This window comes from Ailuropoda melanoleuca, chromosome 1 (genome assembly GCF_002007445.2).
Source record: "Ailuropoda melanoleuca isolate Jingjing chromosome 1, ASM200744v2, whole genome shotgun sequence".
NCBI lineage: Eukaryota > Metazoa > Chordata > Mammalia > Carnivora > Ursidae > Ailuropoda > Ailuropoda melanoleuca.
In genome coordinates this window covers 118,047,909-118,070,403 of record NC_048218.1, presented here as the reverse complement: position 1 = coordinate 118,070,403, position 22,495 = coordinate 118,047,909, and the positions used below count along the sequence as shown (strand labels likewise).

Here is a 22,495-nt window from a genome sequence, read left to right as displayed (position 1 = left end):
AGGTGGGCAGTAGGGATGAGCTCAAGGGACACAGGATTTGCAAGGGCTTAAAGGTAGCAAACATATGAAGTTTTATGTACTTTCCAGTTGTTTGGAAAGTCAGAAGTCGAAAGTACGCAGTGGGAGACGTGACCAGAAGAAGTAGACAGAGACAATACCACAGAGGTGCAAATTTGGTAGATTTGCTTAAGAAGTCTTTGGTAAAGATTTTCCTACTTACTTACTTCTTTATTTATTAAATATTTATTTTGTTTATTTTATAGACAAAAGTGGTTTTAAAATATGTAAATGATAAGTGTATAAAGAAGAAACGCTTTAAGATAAGAGATGGGAGATACCAGATAGTTTTATGTTCTTTTTTTTTTTAATGCAGCCAACTAAAATGTTTGCTTTTATTTTAATACTCTGGCCTTCCTGCTTGCTTGTTTTTAAATTGCCTTTTTTTAAAATTTAAATTCAATTAATTAACATATAATGTATTATTAGTTTCAGAGGTAGAGTTCAGTGATTCATCAGTCTTATATAACACCCAGTGCTCATTACATCCCATGCCCTCCTTAATGCCCATCACCCAGTTATCTCAAGACTTCCAATATTTAATTACAAGACTTACACTGTTGCATGTTTATGATTATATCCATTATTTCCAAGCTCTGCAGGTATCTGCCCCCCCCTTGAAGCCTTTGCAAGAATGCCTTCTTCTGCCCCATTTGCCCCCAGATAACTGTGTGGCTCCCCTTCTCAGTTTATTCAGGTCTTTGTTCAAAGCAGCCTCCTCAGAGAGGCTTTCCCTCACCACCCCTTCAAAACCAAGGCACCCCCTCCTATAATCTCCCTCTCTTCCCTTTACCCCACTTCATTTATCCTGGTAATGCACACTGTCTCTTGACATTTATTCATGTGTTGACTTGTTTGCTCTCTCCCTTCTTTAAAATCTCTGGTAAGATCAGGGTCTGTCCACAGTACATCCCTGGAGCCTGACACTTTTTGACATAAACCATACATGCAAAGGCCCTGAGGTACAAATGACTATCACATGCTAAAAGAGCAGGAAGAAGGCCAGTATGACGAGAGGGAGAGGGCCAGGAGATGAGCTAAGAGAGATAGGCAGGGGCCAGATCACGAAGGCCTTTGTAGACCACAGCAAGGGGTTTGGGTTTAATTCTGAGTATAATAGGTGGCCTCCAGAGAGTTGTAAGCTGGGAGGAGGGTAGGGAGGGGCAGATAATTATCTGATTATATTTAATCTAAAGAGCATTCTTGCTGCTGTATGAAGACTAGATAAAACAGGGCAAAGAGTAAAGCAGGGGAACCAGTTATAAAGGTTACCGGAACAGTCAGTCCAAGGGATGAGATTTTGACTCGGATTAGGGGGTAGCAATGAAGATAGACAGAAGTAGATAGAAGGCTTATGGGTGGATCTTGGCAATCTGTTGGTGAATTGGGTATGGAATGTGGGACAGACAAAAAAGGCAAGGATAACTCCCAAGTTTAAGGACCTGAGCAACTGAGTGGATGGTGGTAGCATTTGAGGTGGGAGGGTCTGAGGGAAATATACCTTGGGTGAGGGGCTGGGGTAGAAAGTGGAAAATTTTTTGCTTTTGTTCCATGAACACCAAGGGGCAAAGAGGCTCTTTTTTTCATCTTAAAGTATTTTTTAATTGAGATATAGTTGACATATAATAATATATTGGTTTCAGGTGTACAGCCTAATGATTCAGTATTTTTTTTTTAAAGAACTTGGATTTCAGTATTTTTCTGTCTTTAGCTGGTGTCTTGGTTTGGGCTGCAATGATAAAGCAGATAAAGTACCATAGACCAGTTGGCTCATAAAGAACAGAAATGTGTCTCTTACAGTTCTGGAGGCTGGAAGTCTGAGATCCGGCTCCATGGTCAGGCTCTGGTGAGGACTGTCTTCCAGGCTGCAGACTGCTGACACTTGGGCAGAGAGAGGAAGCAAGGTCTCTTGTGACTCGTCTAAGGGCACTAATCCCATTCCTGGGGGCTGCTACCTCATGACCTCATCTTATCCTAATTACCTCCCAAAGGCCCCATCTCCTAATACCATCCTGCTAGGGGTTAGGGTTTCAATATATGAATTTTGGAAGGACACAGTCCGTTGATAACAGTTGGGAAAATGAAGGGTTTTAATCAGGGGAGGGACTTAGTTTTTATCTTAAACAGCTGCTCTGGCAGCCTGTGGCCCACGCGTGGGAAGGATGAGATCAGGAGTCAGACCGGTTGGTGATTTAGGCAAAGAAATCCTGGGCCCACCCTAGAGCAGTGGACACAGGAAGGGGCAGAATCGGTGGGAAAGGGTGACAGACAGATCTCACAGGTGGCAGGGAGGGGTGAATCCGAGACGACATTCCCACTTACACACTCAGAGACATCCAAGGAGAACTGGGTTTGAGGGATGTGTAGAGGTAATTTTATCAGTTTGGATGAATTGGGTGGCTCTATAACTTTAAGAAGGGACTTGATTTTTCACTCTAACACTGTTTGCATCCAGCCCCCAGCAGTATACCCGAATACTAGGGAAGCTTCCACCGCAGAGTGGGAGTGAACCCGGTTGGAACTCAGAAGGCTGTAGCGGGGAGTCTGAATAAGGTGACAGCTCAGGGTTTGCCCTGTGTCCTGTATGCCAGCATCTCTAAGCAGCTGTGACCCTGAATGTCTCCTCGCTGTATCAGATTGCATGTTCACTGGAGGAAGGACTCAGGGAGGACAGAGGTACGACTTACAGAGGAAAATCTCATCTTTGGAGAGGTGGCAGTCTAAATGGAACAGCGAATGTGAGGACCCTTCTCTGTGGATGACACAGTCAGAGCTCCTGCAGAATTATGTCTTGGGTGGAGCTGACTTCCCCCTGAGCCCTCATTTCAGGGAGTGTCTCATTCCACCCGTTTACGCCACAGCTTCTGGTGTGTTCTGGGTTGACCCCTTTCCTTCCTTGTCTAGACTCTGGTCCCGCTGACATGTCTTTGCTTTGCTGTCCTCTGCCAGATTCAGTGACTATTTTTAAATCCTACCTTGGTCCCTTGTGTTTCAGCCCGAGAGGAAGTTCGGAGTGGTGGTGGTTGGCGTTGGCAGGGCCGGCTCTGTGCGGATCAGGGACTTGCGGAACCCACATGCTTCCTCGGCATTCCTGAACCTGATCGGCTTCGTGTCCAGGTGCCTTGTCATGCATGGCAAGACCAGGGCTTAGAACATAGAGATTCTCCAGGCCCAGGAGAGAGAGAGCCGGCTCTGGGTCATTCCAGAGAACCGTGTTCACGCTCAGGGTCAGCCCCACGAGATCTCAAGTTGGGGTGGGGCCGGGAGCTGGAGTGCCGGATCTGCAGCTGGGAGGTACAGCGAGTCAGCCTGCGAAGACAAAGGCAAGGAAGATGAGAGCAGGGCCTGATGCTTACAGAAGGGCCACAGTGAACACACGGTGGGCTGGCCTGAAGAAGGCCATCAGGGGTGCCAGTTAATCATTTATCAGTCACCATGGTAGCCGTCCACGCGGTGGCCCTGGGCTGGAAAGCCTTACCAGTTATTTGACACTGATACCATTATCAACCTCACCTCACAGATAAAGAAACTGAGCCACAGAGAGGTTATGTAATTTGCCTGTGGCCACACAGCCAGCAAGTCTAAGACCTGGATTTGGATACAGGTCTACTTGATTCCAAAGCCCATCATCTAAGCAACATGTATTCTTTTCCCTTTGATAATTCTGAGCCTCACTTTTATCTCCTGTAACTTCATTTATCTCCTATAACTCAGTCAAAACCAAACTTCCCACCCTGTTTCTTCTCCGACCCACACTCAGTCAGCACCTTCCTCCACCGCTCACCACGTCCTTACTTACGCCACTCACCAAACTCTGTGTGATGTGATTGATTAGTGTTAACTATGGGCAAGATGTAGGCAAGTGTGTTGGCTGAGGAGAAGGCGGGGAGCTACTTAGGCACCTCTCTCTGCTTTGTAGTGCTTTCGAGAAATCAAACAAAGCATGATTAACTATTGAGATGGTCCACACAGACACTCTGGGGCACTAGAGTAACCCAGAAGTGGTAGGAATCTGCCCTTGGTCAATCTTTGCACATAAATAGGAGATCAAAGTTATTATTAACCAGCACTGTAACTCCGTCGCACCCCTGCCTGAGGCTGGATTGAACACAGCGCTTGGGCTCAAGGCTGAAGTGGGGCCTCTCCTTGTCCCTTAAACTCCTGTCCTCTGCTAGCTGGCTGCCATGACTGATACAGTGGCAACCCCTGAATGACTCAAGTCATGTGGGAAGATGGCCAGCTCATACCCCTGCTTTACTTCACCCCTGCCTGTATCACACTGTTCCCCTTCTCACATACTCTGTCTCTCATCGCCTACCTGCTAAGTCCTACCATCTCCCCAGGAACCCCACTCTGAAACCCAAAATGAGATGTTCCTTGCCTTCACTGAATTACCCACCTGAACCCCCAAACAAGACATTTCTCTTGTTAGTCTTGGTTGATATTATATATTTACATGTGTGATGTGTGTCTTCCTTCTTTTAGACTTTGAGTGAAGTCTGGCAGTCAGAGCGCTCGGCAAATGCTTGGAGCGGCTGTGATCATAGAGACGCGTCTCATGAGATAAAAGATCAGTTGCCTTTATTTTAGAGATGGAGTAAATTCAAAGACTGCCATGTCATTCAGGCTGTTAACAGTGCCGGGTTTCTTTTTTTTTTTTTTAAAGATTTTATTTATTTATGTGACAGAGAGACAACCAGCGAGAGAGGGAACACAAGCAGGGGGAGTGGGAGAGGAAGAAGCAGGCTCCCAGCGGAGGAGCCCGATGTGGGGCTCCATCCCAGGAACGTTGGGATCACGCCCTGAGCCAAAGGCAGACGCTTAACGACTGCACCACCCCGGCGCCCCCGGGTCTCTTGACTTAAACCCTGAGGCTGTTTTTCTCACTCTGTGGTGGAAAATGTCCTGGACGTGGGAGGGAGGGAATTAACTTCTTCATTTCCAAAAGCTGGTGACCAGGACATCACTGGGAGGAGAGGAGAAGGATGGTGCCCCTTTACGTGACACCCTGTGTACTTCTGAGTTACATTTTTGTTATTCTCAAATAGACGAGAGCTTGGGAACATTGATGAAGTCCAGCAGATTTCTTTGGAAGATGCTCTCTCCAGTCAAGAGGTTGAGGTTGCTTATATCTGCAGTGAAAGCTCCAGCCACGAGGACTACATCAGGTGGGTTTTCAACGTAGGCGGTCCTTACCTTGCACAGTAGTGAAGGAATGTGGAAATGACTGGGCAAGCTGAAACCTCGCAAAGAAATGTTAATAACAGACGGGGTAAGTTACAGTGGCGCCAGCTCTGTCCGTTGTGCTTTCAACAGTTTAAATATCTCTGAGAGTTCCTTTCCTATGAACTGTTTTTGCCATGAGATAAGTGAGGAAAGAACGTAGTGGTGGCCTCGGAGGGGGGAGATGACAGAGCAAGAGAAGTGACACGTCTCCTGCCCCACCTTCAGATTCCAAGCCTAGAGTCCTTCAAGCGTTTGGCGGGGCTGAGCCTGGGAGGAGGGGCCCCACGCCTGACCTGGCAGCTAACAGGGCAGTTCCAGCCACTTCCCTGAATCTCACTTCCCTTCCAGGTCCTTACGTTAAATTGCAGCTGCCAGCCATGCCGTTCCCCAGGAGTCAGCTGCTCCCTCCTTGTCACTTCAACTCTGGTGTGGAAAGAAACACCTTTCCTTGGTTCCCTTTATCCTTCTTTGAGCCCAGAGTGTATTTCCTTAAAAAGGTGATTTCGTAATTCTCGTCTTATAAATGTTTGTACCTTAGGAGTATCTGGAGGATAAAATCTAAACGTCTGAGCATAGCATTCTAGGTTCCTCAGAGTCAGGCTCTCAGCTACTTTTATGACTTGGTTTCCCTCTACTCCCGGTAGTTACTCCCCTGCCATGCTGAAATTCATACTATTATCCAGATGGGCAAGTCTCCATTCAACACCCAAGCCTCCATATGCTGCCCAGAGTGAAATCCCTTCATCTTGCTTGTTGCTCCTGAAAAACGCCTACGCATCTTCCAGATGTTACTGGAATCTTCCAGGGGGCGTCAGGCAGAGCTGGCTGTTCACGGGTTCGGTCGTCTTTGGTTATGGCTGTCATGTGATGATAGGCAATGTACATGTTGATGTCTTCCGTTTCTCCTCCAGAGTAGCCGGCAAAGAGTACCTAGTTGAATGGATGAGTGTTCAAATTAACACACACCTAGAACGCCTCTTCAGCACAGTAGAAAGTAACAGAAGTACAATTCTTCCTCCTTATCCTCTGGCCCTGATTCTCTGCATTCCTTCGTGACGCAGAGACATATATGTATTTAGAACAGCCCATTCTGTGGCATGCAGGGCATTTTAGTGAAGCTTACTTGAAGTGTATTTTTTTTTCTCTCTCTTTTTTCCAAAGGCAGTTCCTTAATGCTGGCAAACATGTCCTTGTGGAATATCCCATGACACTGTCTTGGGCAGCAGCGCAGGACCTGTGGAAGCTGGCTGAGCAGAAAGGTGACGTATGTTCTGTCTGTCGAACACAGACCCTCTTTTAGAGTTTCTGCCTCTAAGATGTCTTTGGAACCATCTTTAGGCCTTTAAAACTTACGCCTATGTCAGATATGTCCTGTGGGCTCCCAGCCCCCTAGCCATCCCCTGTACTGTAGGCACGCATAATGGGTGCGTGTGGAGGGCCAACAGGGTAGAGGGATGAGTGGGAATTTGCAAACTTCTGTTAGAAACGTATCAGCTTCTTTTACCCTAATGAAAAGTATGAATTAGCTTCGACTTATGCTAGTGTCATATTATTCTGCTGTTATTCTTATGTTACGTACATTGCTAATGGAAAAATGTCCAAATCAGAGTAATTGCTTGTCTTATCTGCATACTTTGTAGTTTGTGTTGTTTCTTAAGAGGAGTATCATTTATCAAATATTTACTATATGCCAGACACTTGGGAACTCTACTAAGCACTTTATGTGTCATTTTATTTTTAATTCTCCTAGAAACCCTTGGAGGTAGGTTCTTTTCTCTGGCTTATGTAAAGGAATGTTACATAATTCCTTATGTAAAGGCATCCATGCTTCAGAGAAGTTAAGTAATTTGTGCCAGATTACAAAATTAGTAACATGATTACGAATTGGGAGAATGAGATTTGAATTCAATCCTTTCTGGCTCTGAAGTTGACATTGTTCCTGTAAGCCATACTGCCCTCCAGAGATTTTTGTTTTTACGCTTCCCCCGCAAGTCCCTTTATGGAGGCAACAAGAATTAACAAGAATATTTAGGGATTACAGGATCTAGTTAAATAAACAGACTCTGTTTCAACATTTGTTACTGAAAATCTTTAATACATAAGCCAAGTATGGTGAACACTTACATGAAAATCACCAAAGAAAGCACCCTGCGCAGATCACTAGTGTAGACTGCTGGGACTTTGCTGGAACTCTCGTAGCACTCTGTAGCCCTGGGATGTACTGCTGAAGAACAGAGCCCGTCTTTCCCCTTGGTAAGCCCAGCGCTAAACGCTGCCTAGAACTGAGGAAGGCTTCAGGAGGCGTTGGGTGAAGGAGCCGATAGATGATTATGGATGGGAGTGAGAGGAGGTTTGAGGCCATCACCTTTGTTATTCTTTTCTCATGGCACAGATGTCTATGGACAAAGAACAAGATACTAAATACCCCATAGATTTCTTGCTAATTGCAAAGAAAAAAATGTACTTTTACAATGAAGAACTCTGTTGTTATCATCCTAACCAAATGATTGCTGACATGGGTCCATCTGATATCACAGACCATCTGATGTCATATACACAGCATCAACCATATAATTGAGATTTACAGGTAAAACACGGATAAAGGACCATATTAAAGGACACTGTAAAAAAAATCAAGCAAACTAGAATGTGGAACACTCTGCAAAAAAATAGGCCAAGTTTCTCCAGAAAGATATTATCCTGCACGTAGTGACTTCCAGAGTGAATACAGAAAGAAGGGAAAAGACTACACTTTACACTGGAGAAAGCAGACACTACCTCAGCTAGTTAACTAAAATTAACATCAGCTATGGTAAGTCACGGTAAGACGATGTACCTTCAGGGGTGCCTGGGTGGCACAGCGGTTAAGCGTCTGCCTTCGGCTCAGGGCGTGATCCCGACGTTATGGGATCGAGCCCCATCAGGCTCCTCCGCTATGAGCCTGCTTCTTCCTCTCCCACTCCCCTGCTTGTGTTCCCTCTCTCATTGGCTGTCTCTATCTCTGTCAAATAAATAAATAAAATCTTAAAAAAAAAAAAAAAAAAGACGATGTACCTTCAGTGTAATATGATGAGAAAGGCCCATTATCTCTGTAGTTTCCCCCCAAAACATAGCCTCAGTGCAATCATGAAAATAGCACCAGAAAAATCCCAGTTGAGGAGCATTCTACAAAAATGCCTGAGCAATACTCTTCAGCACGGTCAAGGTCATTAAAAAACAAAAGAGGTCTAAGAAACTTTCCAACCTAAGAGGAGGCCAAGGACATTCTGACTAAATGTCATGTGGTATCCTGAAACAGAAAAAGCGCCTTAGGTATGAACTAATGAAATCCGAATAAAATATGGTTAGGTAATTTTTTTTTTAAATGAGAAAAAATAATAAGGATCCATGTTATTTTAGAGCCTTGGTATTAGCTGCATAAGCGAGCAGAATCTGGGTGGATTGTAGAGGTCATAAATGGCTTTAAAAAAGAAAGAGTGTCCCTCCCCCACTTGGGCTCGTGCTCGCTCTCTCGCTCTCACTCACTGTTAAACAAAGTCTTTAAAAAAAAAGGTTAAGTCTGAGCATATAATGTACAGCATGTAAGTATAATTAAAATGCTTGCGAGTTGCTGAAAGTAGGCCTTACACATTATCTCACACACACACACACACACACACACACACACACAGTTAACTGTGCAGGGCGATGGACGTGTTGTCTTTCCCTTGGTAATCATTCCACAGTGTATATGCTTACAAATCAACAGGTCGTACACTTTAAACATATATATGTGACACTTACTCCTCAGTTTAAGAAAATGGAAAAAAATTGAGGAAATTACGTACTGTCATCTAAGCCTCAGATTAGAGATTCAGACCCCATTCAAATTTTCCCGGTTTTCCTAATAACATCTTTTATAGCAAAATGATTGAGTTTAAAACCACATATTGTCTTCAGTTGACACATCACACTGTCTCTGCTCTGGACAGTTCCTTAGTCTCCTTGGTAGTTAGGAAGATTACAGGCCAGTTATTTTGTAGAATGTTCTAAATTTGGGTTTATCTGATGTGTCTTCGTGATCAGATTCAGGGTGGGCAGCTTTCACAGGAATGTTACAGAACCAATGCTGTGTTCTTCCAAGTGAAAGAAGCGGCATCCCATTCAGTTTGTCCGTTAATAATTATATCATTGGATTAAGGTGGTGCCTGCCAGGTTTCTACACTGGAAGTTACTTCTTACCCCTTTGTATTCATGATTATTTTGTGGGGAGGTAGTTTGAAACTTGACAAATATCCATTATTTATCACACTTTCTGATTATTCATTTATGAATTTATATCAACATGGATTGATTCATGGCTTCCTTTTTTAATTAAATGCATTATAGTCCACTTTATTTTGATATTAAAATTGTTTCATATGTGATTAGTGGGGACCTTTTCATCGCTAGCTTTTGTGTCATTTAATATTTCCATTATTCTTTGAGCAGTTCCTTGCTTTCCGGCATGAACTGGTTTGTGTTCCTTGTGTACTTTCTCTGCCTCAGCTGCGCCCTTAGCCATTTCTCCAAGGAGCTAAGGTTCATTTAGTGGTGAATGGTTTTTTTTTTTTTTAATTTTTAAATTGAGGTATAACTGATATATAACATTATATTAGTTTCGGGTAAACAGTGTAATGATCCCATGTTTTTATATATTGTAAAATGATCATCACAATAAGTTAACACCCATCACCACACAGTTACAGTTTTTTTCTTGTGATGAGAACTTTCAAGGTCTGTTCTCTTGGCAACTTGCAAGTATATAGTACAGTGCTAACTACTGTTACTATGCTGTACATTATATTTCCATGACAGTATCATCCCAGTTATAATTGGAAGTTTGGACCTTTTGCCCACCCTCACCTATTTTGCCCACCCCCCACCCCCTACCTCTTAGAGCCACCAGTCTGTTCTCTGTATCCGCTCAGTTCGAATCTGTCAGTTTGGTGGCTTTTTTTGTTTTTGTTTGTTTGTTTTTAGATTCCACATGTAAGTGAGATCATGTGCTGTCTTTCTTGGACTTATTTCACTTAGCATAATGCCCTCAGGATCCCCCTATTTTGTTGCAAATGGCAAGATTACCTTCTCTTTTATGGCTGAATAATATTCCATTGAACATTTATGTCACCCTTTCTTTATCCAGTCATCCATGAGTTGACATTAGGTTGTTTCCCTGTCCTAGTAAATAATACTACAGTGAGCAGGAGAGTGCAGATACCTTATGGAGTTACTGTTTTCATTTCCTTTGGCTAAATGCCCAGAAGTGGGATTGCCAGATCGTGTGGTAGCTCTGTTTTTAAGTTTTGGAGGAAACTCCACACTGTTTCCTGTGGTAGCTGCACCAGTTTATGTTCCCAGCATCGGTGCAATAAATTCTGTTTTGCCATCAAGCTTTGTACTCTAGGTGTGATCCACAGAAAGATCTAGGAATATGTGTATATGAATTTGTGTGTGTGTGTGTGTGTGTATGCTGTGGTTACCACATGTGTTTATCACAATAGATCACTGAGTGAATGAGAGAAAAGCAAAGATTCAGTTGAAAGATAAGTCTTTTATTTATTTGTTATTCAAATCCAATTAGCCAACATAGAGCACATCATTAGTTTCAGATGTAGAGTTCGGGAATTCATCGATTGCATATAACACCCAGTGCTCATCACATCACGTGCCCTCCTTAGTGCCCATCACCCAGTTACCCCACCCCCCCGCCCACCTCCTCTCCAGCGACCCTCAGTTTGTTTCCCATGGTTGAGAGTCTCTCATGGTTTGTGTCCCTCTCTGATTTCTTCCCAGTTTCCCCTCCCTTCCCCTATCATCCTCTGTGCTGTTTCTTACATTCCTCATTTGAGTGAAACCATATGATAATTGTCTTTCTCTGATGAACTTATTTCGCTCAGCATAATACACTCCAGTTCTATCCATGTCAACGTAAATGGTAAGATTTTTATCCTTTTGATGGCTGAGTAATATTCCATTGTAGATATATACCACATCTTTGATAAAGTCTTTTTTTTAAGATATTTATTTATTTAGAGAGAACATGAGTGGGGGGAGGGGCCGAGGAAAGGAGGACAGGAAATCTCAAGCAGACTCCATGCTGAGCGTGGAGCCCAACACGGGGTTCAGTCCCACAACACTGAGATCATGACCTGAGCTGAAATCAAGAGTCAGACACTCAACCAGCTGAGCTACCCAGGCAATGAAAGATAAAAAAATTATTTAACGACCAGGGATAAGGAAATACAGAAATGGAAATATAAAAATAGTTCTGAAGAGAACAGAACATGCTCCAGAACATGGTCCAACTTCCCAGATGCCTAGGTCCCCTCATAGGCATGTGAATATGGATAAAACCACCACAGGAGAGAAGCTTCCGCTTATTGTAAAAAGCTTTCTTTGCCACATTCATGGGCTAGGTAGTGGCCAGAAGGAATCTCACTCTCCCACACACCTAACTCTCCAGAGATTCAGGCGATATGCCTGCTTACTCGTAAGGTGCAAGAACAAGCCCCCCACATTCTGCAGTTTTCTGTGAAGCTGGGATAAGCAATGGCCATTGTCCCAGGAGCATCTCCCAGTGTCCCAGATTTCCCTCTGTGTTTATGTGAAAGTATAGATCTTAAACACACTTTATACTGAATCACAAAATAGTTCTTAAGTATTTTTTCCAGACTCATGGCCAATGTGCACGCGAAAAGATGCTCAATGTCACGAATCAGGAAAATGCAAATGAAAACCCCAATGAGTTATCATCACCTCACACCCATTAGAATGGCTGTTATCAAGAAGAAAAGAGACAACAGGTGCTGGTAAAAGGTGAAAAGGATGGTCACATACACTGTTAGTGGGAAACTATGGAGGTTCCTCAAAAAATTAAAAATAGGTCTACCATACACTCCAGCAATTTCACTTCTGGGTGTTTATCCAAAGAAAATGAAAGTGGGATTTTGACAAGATACATGCACTCCCATATTTATCACCACATTATTCACAATAGCAACAACCCAAATGCCCATCAACAGATGAGTATTTTTAAAAAGTATGGTACATACACAAAGTGGAATATTCAGTGATGGGAAAGGAGGACGTCCTGCCATTTACAACAACATGGGCGGTTCCTGAGCACAACATGCTAAGTCAGATAAGTCAGAGAAGGACAAGCACTACATGATATCCCTCATATGTGGAGTCTAGAAAGTCAAACCTGTAAAAAGACCCAGTGAAATGGTTGATTACCAAGGGATAGGATGTGTGCGGGGGAAATATTTATAATATTTATAATGTACAAACTTGTAGCAAGTACTAAATAAGCCATAAAGATATAAAAATCAATAAATAAAAATAAAAGGGAAATATTAAGCAAAACACTTGAACAAAAGAGCTTTAATCGTGCTTTAAGTTTTTCCTTGCTTTGTTTTTGTCTTGTGGACAAAAGAGGTCGGTAATATGTGGGGAATATATATGAAAAAAATAGGCATGTGAGACTAGTTGAAAATAAAGAGCTATCGAAGGGGGGAGATAGTTCTGGTATTTTATGAGACTTCTAGCCTAGATAAGAAAAAGGTACCAGAGCAAAAGTTTTTAACAGCTTTATTTTATAATCCAAAATTTTAGTTGTGAATATATTATTTATCCTCCCTCCAACCTGGGTAATTTGAGAAAAATCACTTGGTTCTTCCGGTTCTTTGAAACGAAGAGTCTAATTTTAGCTCTCTCCAGTCCCCACAGTTCCTAGTCGGCTCTGTGTTTTGTAGATTTTTGGGCTGCACTGCCCCCTTCTGGCTAGAAGAGAAATTAACACTCGGCTCAGACACTTCCCCGACGTCGTCTTGCCTTTGGGGCAGGTGGATATCATCTTTCTTAGATTTTGATTTCTGTTGCAAGCCTAGAACTGGCACACCTTCAGCGGGGCTATGTAAGGGTGCAGTGGTATCCCGGGGGGTTCTGCGGTCTCTGTGTCCTGTGCTGTGGGAAGACAGACCTAGAATCTGGGGTGCACATCTCTACGCAACCGATGATGGCTGCCTTTTTTACTCCGATTTTTGTCGCGACAGGGAAGGTGTTGCACGAGGAGCATGTTGAACTCTTGATGGAGGAGTTTGCCTTCCTGAAAAAAGAAGTGGTGGGGAAAGACCTGCTGAAAGGGTCCCTTCTCTTCACAGGTCAGTTTGAGGTGGGATCACAGGTCATGTGGAACTGGTGAGGCGGCCCGCTAACTGGGTTCTTTCCTAGCTCCCTAGGATGTTAGTTTGCATTCATTTTGCTCAAGATTCTCTCACTGAAGGCCAATTTAACGTTATCTTCCCATGCTTCCACAAACAATAAAAATACTTATTTTTCTTCTTTCTTCAAATGAGATTTAAGTGCTTGGTGGGCCTTAGGTAAAAATTATGTTAGAAATCTGGAGTTTACTAATGCTCCTGTCCCAACTTACTAGGTGTAGAATTTTCCTCATTAAATCTTAACAAATTGGAGATTGTTTTTCCATAGGAGGTTCAAAATGGGCCAAGACAGGTTCTTGGGGAGAACATTTTTATTCTCTCTGCAGAGCAAATTGATTATGCATAGCCCCTTTCTTCCTCCAATAAGTTACAAGGACATTGGCTGCAGCCAGAATATTTGATCTACCGTGTATTTGATTATTTATCTTGGTCATTATTTGAGTAGCTCCATTAGCAATAGGAATGAGCATCCTTAAGGCTCCTGCTCTTGGGGTCACCTTTGTATGGACTCCTATGTGACTATACCCTAGGGCGTCTGGGCACCTCTCCTGAGGGCTCTCTTTATGGAAGCAAAACCCTGATATGGCCAGGTATTGTTAAGTGGTAAAACCATTCATCTCCTCGTGAACTTCCAGAAAATAACAGTGGAACATGATTTCGAAATCCACCTTCATCTCTTAAACTAATGATAGAGTTGTTGTAACAAATAATAACCATTAATAACCAAGGAACTGTGCTAAGTACGTGACATGCATTAGTGCATGTGAATTGATAGGATAATCCTAGGAAGTGGGTATTTACGCCCCCATTACACTGGAAAAAAAGGAAGATCAGAGACGTAGGTAGCTTCACAAAGTTCACAATCTGTGGCAGAGCCAGATTAGAGCTCAGGCATCTGACTTCACGGCTCAGACGCGTGATGGCCGCTCTGTCCTCGAAAGCACAAGAGCAGACGGTAACCAGCTGAGAAGGAGACACCTTTCTGTTGTGAGTCTGACACCTAGGTCCTCGTGATTTCAAACCGTGCTGTCCATGAAACTTACAGTTTTGTTGGCTTTTATTTACAACTTATCTTTTTTAAAGCATAGTCATAATTATGAATTTCTAGTCGGTATCAAATTTACAAGAAATCGTTGGTGTATAAATGATGTAACAGGTGTGTAGTCTTTTCAATTTGGATTATGTTTAAAATTTGGACTGGGGACAGTCAGGAGCAAGATCTTGACCACACCTATGTCTCACACAAATATTCTTTTGAATGTACTTTTGTATAGGAGATTATGAAGACTAAGAAAACACTTAACACTGTATCGATTTTCTGGATATTGACATAGTTGATAGGTATTGCTGTTTTCTTCATAGCTATCATGGCACCTTCCCCAAACTGTGATTTATATAGTTATATGGTATTTATAGGAGGAATATAGATTTGCGGGGCTACAATACCTTGATTCTTCTTCTTTTACAAGACTTCGAGTCACCAACTGGAGAGGGTGTAGGTGTTTGTATATGTAAGCGTATATATGTTTACTGTATGTAAACTATACATCCATATCCATATATGGATAGATCTAATATATATATGAGAAGCCTGAAATATTTTTATTATCCTTTGGACTAGACGGACTACTGTTTCCAATAAAATGTCTTATTTTCCTAACAAAATTGAATTAAATAAACAGGAAAAAAGAGAGATGCTTTTATGAAAGAGTTTCCATTCAGGCCTCTAAATATCCGTCGTCATCTTGCCCCCCACGCCGGGAGGCAAGGTTGCTTTGCCCCTGCCACAGCCCCCTGCCCACAGTTCCCATGGTTTTTGTCATTCCCCACAGCCAGCCCGTTGGAAGAAGAGCGGTTTGGCTTCCCTGCGTTTAGTGGCATTTCTCGCCTGACCTGGCTGGTCTCCCTCTTCGGGGAGCTTTCTCTCGTATCCGCCACTTTGGAAGAGCGAAAGGAAGATCAATACATGAAAATGAGCGTGTGCTTGGAGACAGAGAACAAACGGTAGGTTGTGAGAAACTGAGAAGCAGGAAACTTTAAGACATGGTCGTGTGTTCACAACGGCCCATCCAGGCAAAGCCCAGAGGGCCTAAACCCCCCGCCCCCAACTCTAGAAGGGCCGTCTGCTTTTGTAGACAGAACAGGTGTGGGGATTTCGCTTCTGTTGCCCCATTTCATCCTCACAGCAGCCTTGGAAGGTAAGTAAGATAAACATGAGCCCCTTTACCAGGAAGCAGATAGAGGCTTACAGAATTTGGGCAGGTTGTCTAGGCCGCACAAGTCAGCAGTATCAGAGGGGGGAGCAGAAGTCCAGTTACCTCCCTGACCCAAATTTTTTCCAATGTTTTATTATGAAAGTTTCAGACACACGGTGAAGTTGGAAGAATTTTGCAGTGAATTCCCAAAACTACCACCTGGATGTTGCTGTTGACATTTTACGTGGCTTGCTTATTTTCACAGGTCCAAATATTCATCCCTCAGTGTGACCAAAATTTAAAGTTCGGTTTCTCAGCTTTATATCATACTGTCCTATGTTCGCAAAATGTTCTAATTCTTTGTTTTTTATACCAAGTCTTTTAAAACAAAAGCATATTCATAGTTTTCCTTGAAAAACACTTAGCTCTGTAAAATATTTAAAACAGCAAGTGTTTTGTAGTGTTTCTACATGTGTTTCCAGGTAGGTGGGTCTCAAGGTAGTAAAAGAAACAGGTGGGTATTTATAAGAAGAGAAAAGTATTGCAGCTATGGTCTGACCATCCCCACAGACAGGTGCATCTCCTGTAGCCAGAGCTGAAGGTCGCTCAGGGTGCTGCAGGAGCACAGGAAAGGGGGACTGGAGAGGTCAGGTCATGCTTCGCAGAGGAAAAGGTGCTTTGCTCAGTCTTGAAATTTGAGTAGGAGTCAGACAGGAAACAAGATGTGAGGGAAGTAGAGACTGACTCCCATGATTGCTAAAGGGAGGCAAGCATCAGGGGAGGGGTTGGGACAGATGGCGAACACCATATTATAAATCCTTAATTTCATATAATACTTTCTACTTCACGGATTGCACTTTCAATCTCACACCACCACAACCGCACAGGGAAAGCGATATGCTTATTCGTGTGCACCGATGAGGAAATCGAAGTGGAGGAAACATCTGACATCTTGGGTTTCCTCAAACTTTAAGACTTCATGTTACAGGGAAGGATGTGAGAAATTTTCTTGGGTGAATCAGAATATTTTGAATATCTCAAACTTATTTGTATCCAGTATTAAAGCAGTGAATAAACAGCATTAATGTTAATTTTTGTCATCACATTATGAAATTTTTTAAAGCCTGGGTGCTTTTAAAACTAGCCGTGGTCTGGGCGCCTGGGTGGCTCAGTCAGTTAAGCGTCTGCCTTTGGCTCAGGTCATGATCTCAGGGTCCTGGAATCAAGCCTGTGTTGGGCTCCCTGCTCAGCAGGGTGCCTGCTTCTCCCTCTCCCTTTGTCCCTCCCCCTGCTCATGCTCTCCCTCTCTAATAAATAAACAAATAAATAAAAATCTTAAAAAAATAAACTAGCTGTGGGCTGAAACTAGTACAATGTTAAATGTCAACTCGGTTAAAACAAAACTAGCCACGGAAATTAATATTTTAGAAGTGAGACCAACTTTTTCATAAGAGTTTGTAAAAATCTTTTATTTTTAAAAATCCAAGTCATAACCAAAAATTTTAGGTGATTGAACCACCGTAGTTTTAGTAGTTTATTAATTTAACTACTGTCTCTTAGATTCTTTGACCTGAATGTGAATTTTTGATTTATAGGCTATCATTGATTCATACATGAATCGTTTTAATAACTTCCAGAATAAAAAACTTGGCTAAACTGCAGCTCTTCAAAGCAAACGGGTCCTTGCCCAGTTTACGTGGCGCTTGGTATAGTGTGCCGTGACAAAGAAAAGCGATCTTATGCTGTGAATGCGGTCTTGGCTTCTGACAGTACCCGGGAGCAATGCTTGGGGTCTGTGGGCTGCTTCTCTCTCCCCCAAAGCTTGTCACAGTCTGCAGGCCAGATTAAAGCTACAAGATGATGTCCTTCTAGGGTTCTTATCGCACATTAGGAGCCTCTGCCAGTTGTTTCCAGACACAATTTAAGTTATAGCTACCGTCAAACAACACAGTAGAATAGAGCAGAACCATAGCTGCGGATGGAAGGAGAGGGGGCATGAGCTTGAAAGGTTACAGTAAGAGGACTAGCAAGACAGAGACCATTACTTGAATCCCCACTGTGCCAGTGGAAGTGTTAGTGAATGTTTATCGAGTGCTTACCGTGTGTGAGGCACAGAGCCCTTTAACAAGGATTTTCTCATACAATCTTTATACCAACTCTCTGAAGTGGGCATTATTACTATCACCTGGGAAACTGAGGCTCAGAGCGGGTAAGAAACTTGCTAAGGGCACAGAACTAAGTGATTGTGTGAGAGTCACACTTAGGCAGCCTGTCTCCTGTCCCCAGATTGTCACATCTTCTCCCCCAAAATGCATGGGAAGGGCACAAGAAAGATATATCCCAGAAAACACACCAGGCCTTGTCTTTCCCTTATGGCAGTCCTCACCCGTCATGGTCTTAGAGCCCAAGGTCATCCAGGAAATCCCAGTGCAGCAGATTCTCAAGCCCGTGTTCTTTCCATCTTACCAGCAGTTTCCACACTTGGTACAAATAAGCAAAATACTTTTAAAATCCAAATCTTATGTGGAGAGTCCGTACATAGCAGAGTTACAAGTTTCAGCTCTCCCGCTGAAGCCAGCTGGCAGGAGTAGTGTCGAAGCCATGCATTCCCCGGCCTGCTTATCCCTCAGGGCCGGGGGAAAGCACTGGTCGGAATCACCATCTCCACCGGGCTTGCAGACACATGCTGGTAGTAGGGATGTGGATGTGGTTAAACAAGGTGAGAAGTAAGAAGCATTTTTGTAGGTAGTCCCTGCCCAAGTTGGCCAATGCAGATGTTTGCAAATGGAAGTTTCACAGAGAGGAAGAGTGGAGAAGCTGTCTGTGAGTTTAAAGCTTGTGTTTTTGTTTGGGATGTCTGGAGCTAAGTGTTGTCCAGGCTCAGAACTGGAGTGGACCAGGTCCCATCCTCAGCCCTACTCCATTCAGCGGGCAGCAAAGTGCCAACATTCACTATCCTCACTTAAATACATGACTAGGAGATTAGGAAACAGGGACTTTTCAAGTTTTTAGCAGATAGGACCAAAAAATAAGGAAGTTATTCTATCAGCATCTCTCCTGATGTCTCCCTACATATATGGGTATTGGCATGGCTCCCCCTTTATGTGCTTCAGGTCTTCTCCTCTTAAACATACACCTCCACACTCTAGTGAGGTCAGCCAGAGGGGAGGACTCCTTTACCCGGGTCGAAGGCAGCCCTGAGCTGCCTGCAACACCCAAAACACTCTCAAGTGACCTGCTTGGGTCCTTTTCCTGTAACCTCACACCTAAATCCTAAGCTTTATCAAGGACCATCAGTGTAGAGGCAGAAAAACCCAAGAGGTAGCTTCCCTTCTTCCTTAGCCATACTGGTCTAACCTGCCCAGCCCAGGCCTGACCTACTGAAGCCCAAAGGAAGAGGAGGGAGGAAATGTGAGGAATGGTGGCAGGAGAGGAAAAGGCTAGACAACTTCAAGTGTACTCAAGATTTAACACCTTCCCTACTCACACTGAAAACTTTATCATTAGCACAACAGTCCAACAGAATTGCCTTGTCCTTCCCCCTGACTCATCCCTTTAGGAAAAGAAGAGGAAGGGGAAAGCAGAGAGAAGTAGCTAGAGGCCACCCACAAGCCATCTCCTTCCCAGAACTTTGTTCTAAGAAGAAGAGGGAGAAAATTTATATGCATGTATATATGTGTGAAAATGTTGAATGCAGAAAATCCATATTAATTTAAAATTGGAAAGAGGCTTAAATATTTGGCAATAATAAAATATTAAATTATATAATCGTGCATGATATGCAGACAAACACAAAACACTACAGGATCATACAAATATTTTAAAATAAGTAAAAGCTGCATAATCAAAAATTAGACTTTATGATTTGTATGCCATATGCATATCGGCAAAAATTTGAAAGGATTGTCTCAAGTTGAAGATTCTTTTATTTAGGTGAAAGAATTGTGACTTTTTTTAAATTTAAAACATCCCTAAATCAACACCATATTGGTTTTAGAATGTATTTTTTTTTTTAAAGATTTTATTTATTTACTCGACAGAGATAGAGACAGCCAGGGAGAGAGGGAACACAAGCAGGGGGAGTGGGAGACGAAGAAGCAGGCTCATAGCGGAGGAGCCTGATGTGGGGCTGGATCCCATAACGGCCGGGATCACGCCCTGAGCCGAAGGCAGACGCTTAACCACTGTGCCACCCAGGCGCCCCTAGAATGTATTTTTAAAAGCAGATTTTATGTTTTTTCTGTCATGTTATTCAATGAAGCTTCTTACTTTAGGTCAGAGCCTACTTAGGGTTCTCTGTGTTTCACTAAGCAGGTAACACGGCTCTGACACACTAAAAAGACAGAAAAGATAATCCTAGAGAAAGGAGGGACTTCAGAGAAGCGGAGTCTGTCCTGTTTGGATTTTAGATTTTTGTGAGTGCTGACCTTAGCAGGAAGCTGGAGAGAAGCATGAAGCAGACACAGGTGCTCTGTTGGTCAGCAGGGATGGCCTGGTGTTTTCTGGCATGTGTGTGGGGCTCAGAGACTTCTTTGAGAATGTGATGAAAGCACTTCTTTCCATTAAAATGCACATTCACATGGAAAAAACAGTTTTGCACACAATCTCAGGTGATGCTGGATTGCCTGTAGCCCCTATCTGGATCCCTTCATCTTTGAGACTCAGATAAAGATAAAAACTGAGAGAAAGAGAGAGAGAGGAAGGGAGGGAGAGAGAAGGGAGGGGGTTGGGGGATGGGCTAAATAGGTGATGGGGATTAGGGAGCGCACTTGTGGTGAGCACTGGGTGACGGTGAGCACTGGGTGAGCATGGGGTGACCTATGCAATTACTGAATCACTATATTGTACACCGGAAACTAATGAAATGCTGTATATTAACTAACTGGAATTAAGATAAAAAACTTTTTAAAAAGTTATGGATAAGCCAGTTACAAAAGGAAAAAACAAACTGATGTTCACACGAAAATCATTGAATGAATTCCCTTGCCTGGTGGCAAAATTAAACGAAGGTCTGTTTGGCAGTGACGTTGGGAACAATCACCCAAGGCCTCTGGGAGGCTAGTGGAGGTCAAGGTGCCCCCTGAGCCACTACACTGAGCACAGCTCCAGGGAGGATGGGGGCAGAACGAAAAGCTGTGAGCGGGCTCTCAGGTGCCTGCAAACATCCGCTTGCACCCCCCTGTAATCTCTAACCTTTACGATCCTTTTGTCTTCGATCCTTTTGTCTTCGCAGGCCGCTCACTTGGATTGAAGAGAAAGGGCCTGGTCTAAAACGAAACAGACACTTAAGCTTCCATTTCAAATCTGGGTCTCTGGAGAATATGCCAAATGTAGGAGTCAATAAGAATATTTTTCTGAAAGATCAAAATATATTTGTCCAGAAACTCTTGGGCCAGTTCTCTGACAAGGAGCTGGCTGCTGAAAAGCGGCGCATCCTGCATTGCCTGTGGCTGGCGGAAGAAATCCAGAAACACTGCTCCGCCCAGAAGTAGGAGAAGGACGCGTGCGGCCCTTCTCAGACGGGACCATGGTTTCCTTTTTATGAAGAGCTGACCTTTCTCTCTATTCTTACAATTAAAGATATCTTGGGTAAACAGTCTTTGTGTGCTGTCCCGAGCTGTGCTGGGAGTGCCATCTGGGAGTCAGGGGCACGTGTTGTAGGGATGAGGAAAGAACTAAGCTCGGTTGAACCGAGCTCAGTGCTTCATCTGCCTGATTTCATTCACTCGTCCCAGCAGCCCTGTCAGGCGGGTATTACCGGGCTTGTTTTCATCAGTACGTTGGAAAATCTGGTTTGGAGTCACCCAGATAGTAAAAAACAGAGCCAGCCTTTAAATCCCACTCATGCACGGAACCACTGCAAAATAGCGTATGGAAGCCTCCCTGCTTTAAGGAAGTTTATTTCCCTCAACAGACTTTCACTGGGTGACTCTGGTGGGTGCTGGGGATTCTAAAAATGAGTAAGACAATAGCCACTGCCCTCGATAACTCACAGCGCGGAAAGGAAAACAAGTCATGCAAACGAGTCACTGTAATGTAATAGGTCCAGTAAAAAAGATACACCCCTGGTCATCTGGAGGGAGGTTCAGGGAAAGCCTACGAACCAGATCTTGCTAACTAGGTTAGCTGTGTAAAGGTCAGAGGCGGGCTTTCCTGGCAGAGGACTGACAGGAGCAAAGCGACGGAAGTGAGGAACAGCCTGGTGAGTACCCTGGAACAGTGTTGCTGGAGCATTGTGTCTGGAGGAGGGCGTCCCAGAGGTAAATCCGATTGTGGGATTCCTATAACCCAGAGAAAGGAGCTGGGCTCTGATTCATTAGGCTCTGCAAGAGGCACTGAAGAGTGTTATTTAAAAGGGGAGTGGTGTGGTCAGGTATCCAATTTAGGTAAAGCAGTCAGAAGGCTGCCAGCAGGAAATGAGACAAGACAGGGAGGAGGCATCCAGTTGAGATCCAACAAATGTGTTCATACTTGCAGCCCTTGGCTTGTCTAGACTCATGGCTCCTATTGAGAGACTGCTGACCTTGAGGCAGAGCGCTGACCTTGAGGCAGAGCTGATTCCCAGGAATCTGCTTTTTCCTTTCACTGGTGGACCTGCTGCATTTTCTTGAAAGCCTGTGTTAGTTTGCTTGCCTTTGTAAATGTCTCCCTCTTGCTTTTTGCCCACTGCCACCCCATTGTGAGGTTTAACTGGTCCAGGAGCTAGGCAGTCACTGATGTCAGCACTCTATTTTCTACCTCGATTTCCATTATTCTATCACCATATACCACAAG

General features: G+C 43.6%; 1 protein-coding gene across 3 annotated transcripts in view; it reads left to right on the top strand.

Moving 5' to 3' along the window:
- Positions 1–21,320, top strand: part of BLVRA (biliverdin reductase A) — a 43,597-nt gene extending 22,277 nt beyond the window's left edge. For 2 of the 3 annotated variants that reach the window (XM_002924020.4, XM_034665576.1), the window contains exons 3-8: positions 3,053–3,174; positions 5,106–5,225; positions 6,445–6,542; positions 13,359–13,466; positions 15,359–15,530; positions 20,955–21,320. In XM_002924020.4, coding sequence (XP_002924066.1) covers positions 3,053–3,174; positions 5,106–5,225; positions 6,445–6,542; positions 13,359–13,466; positions 15,359–15,530; positions 20,955–21,213 — 879 coding nt within the window. In that variant the 3' untranslated portion in view covers positions 21,214–21,320. The remainder of the gene's footprint in view (positions 1–3,052; positions 3,175–5,105; positions 5,226–6,444; positions 6,543–13,358; positions 13,467–15,358; positions 15,531–20,954) is intronic. The other variant, XM_034665579.1, reaches the window with a different exon arrangement.
- Positions 21,321–22,495: the final 1,175 nt, after the last annotated feature.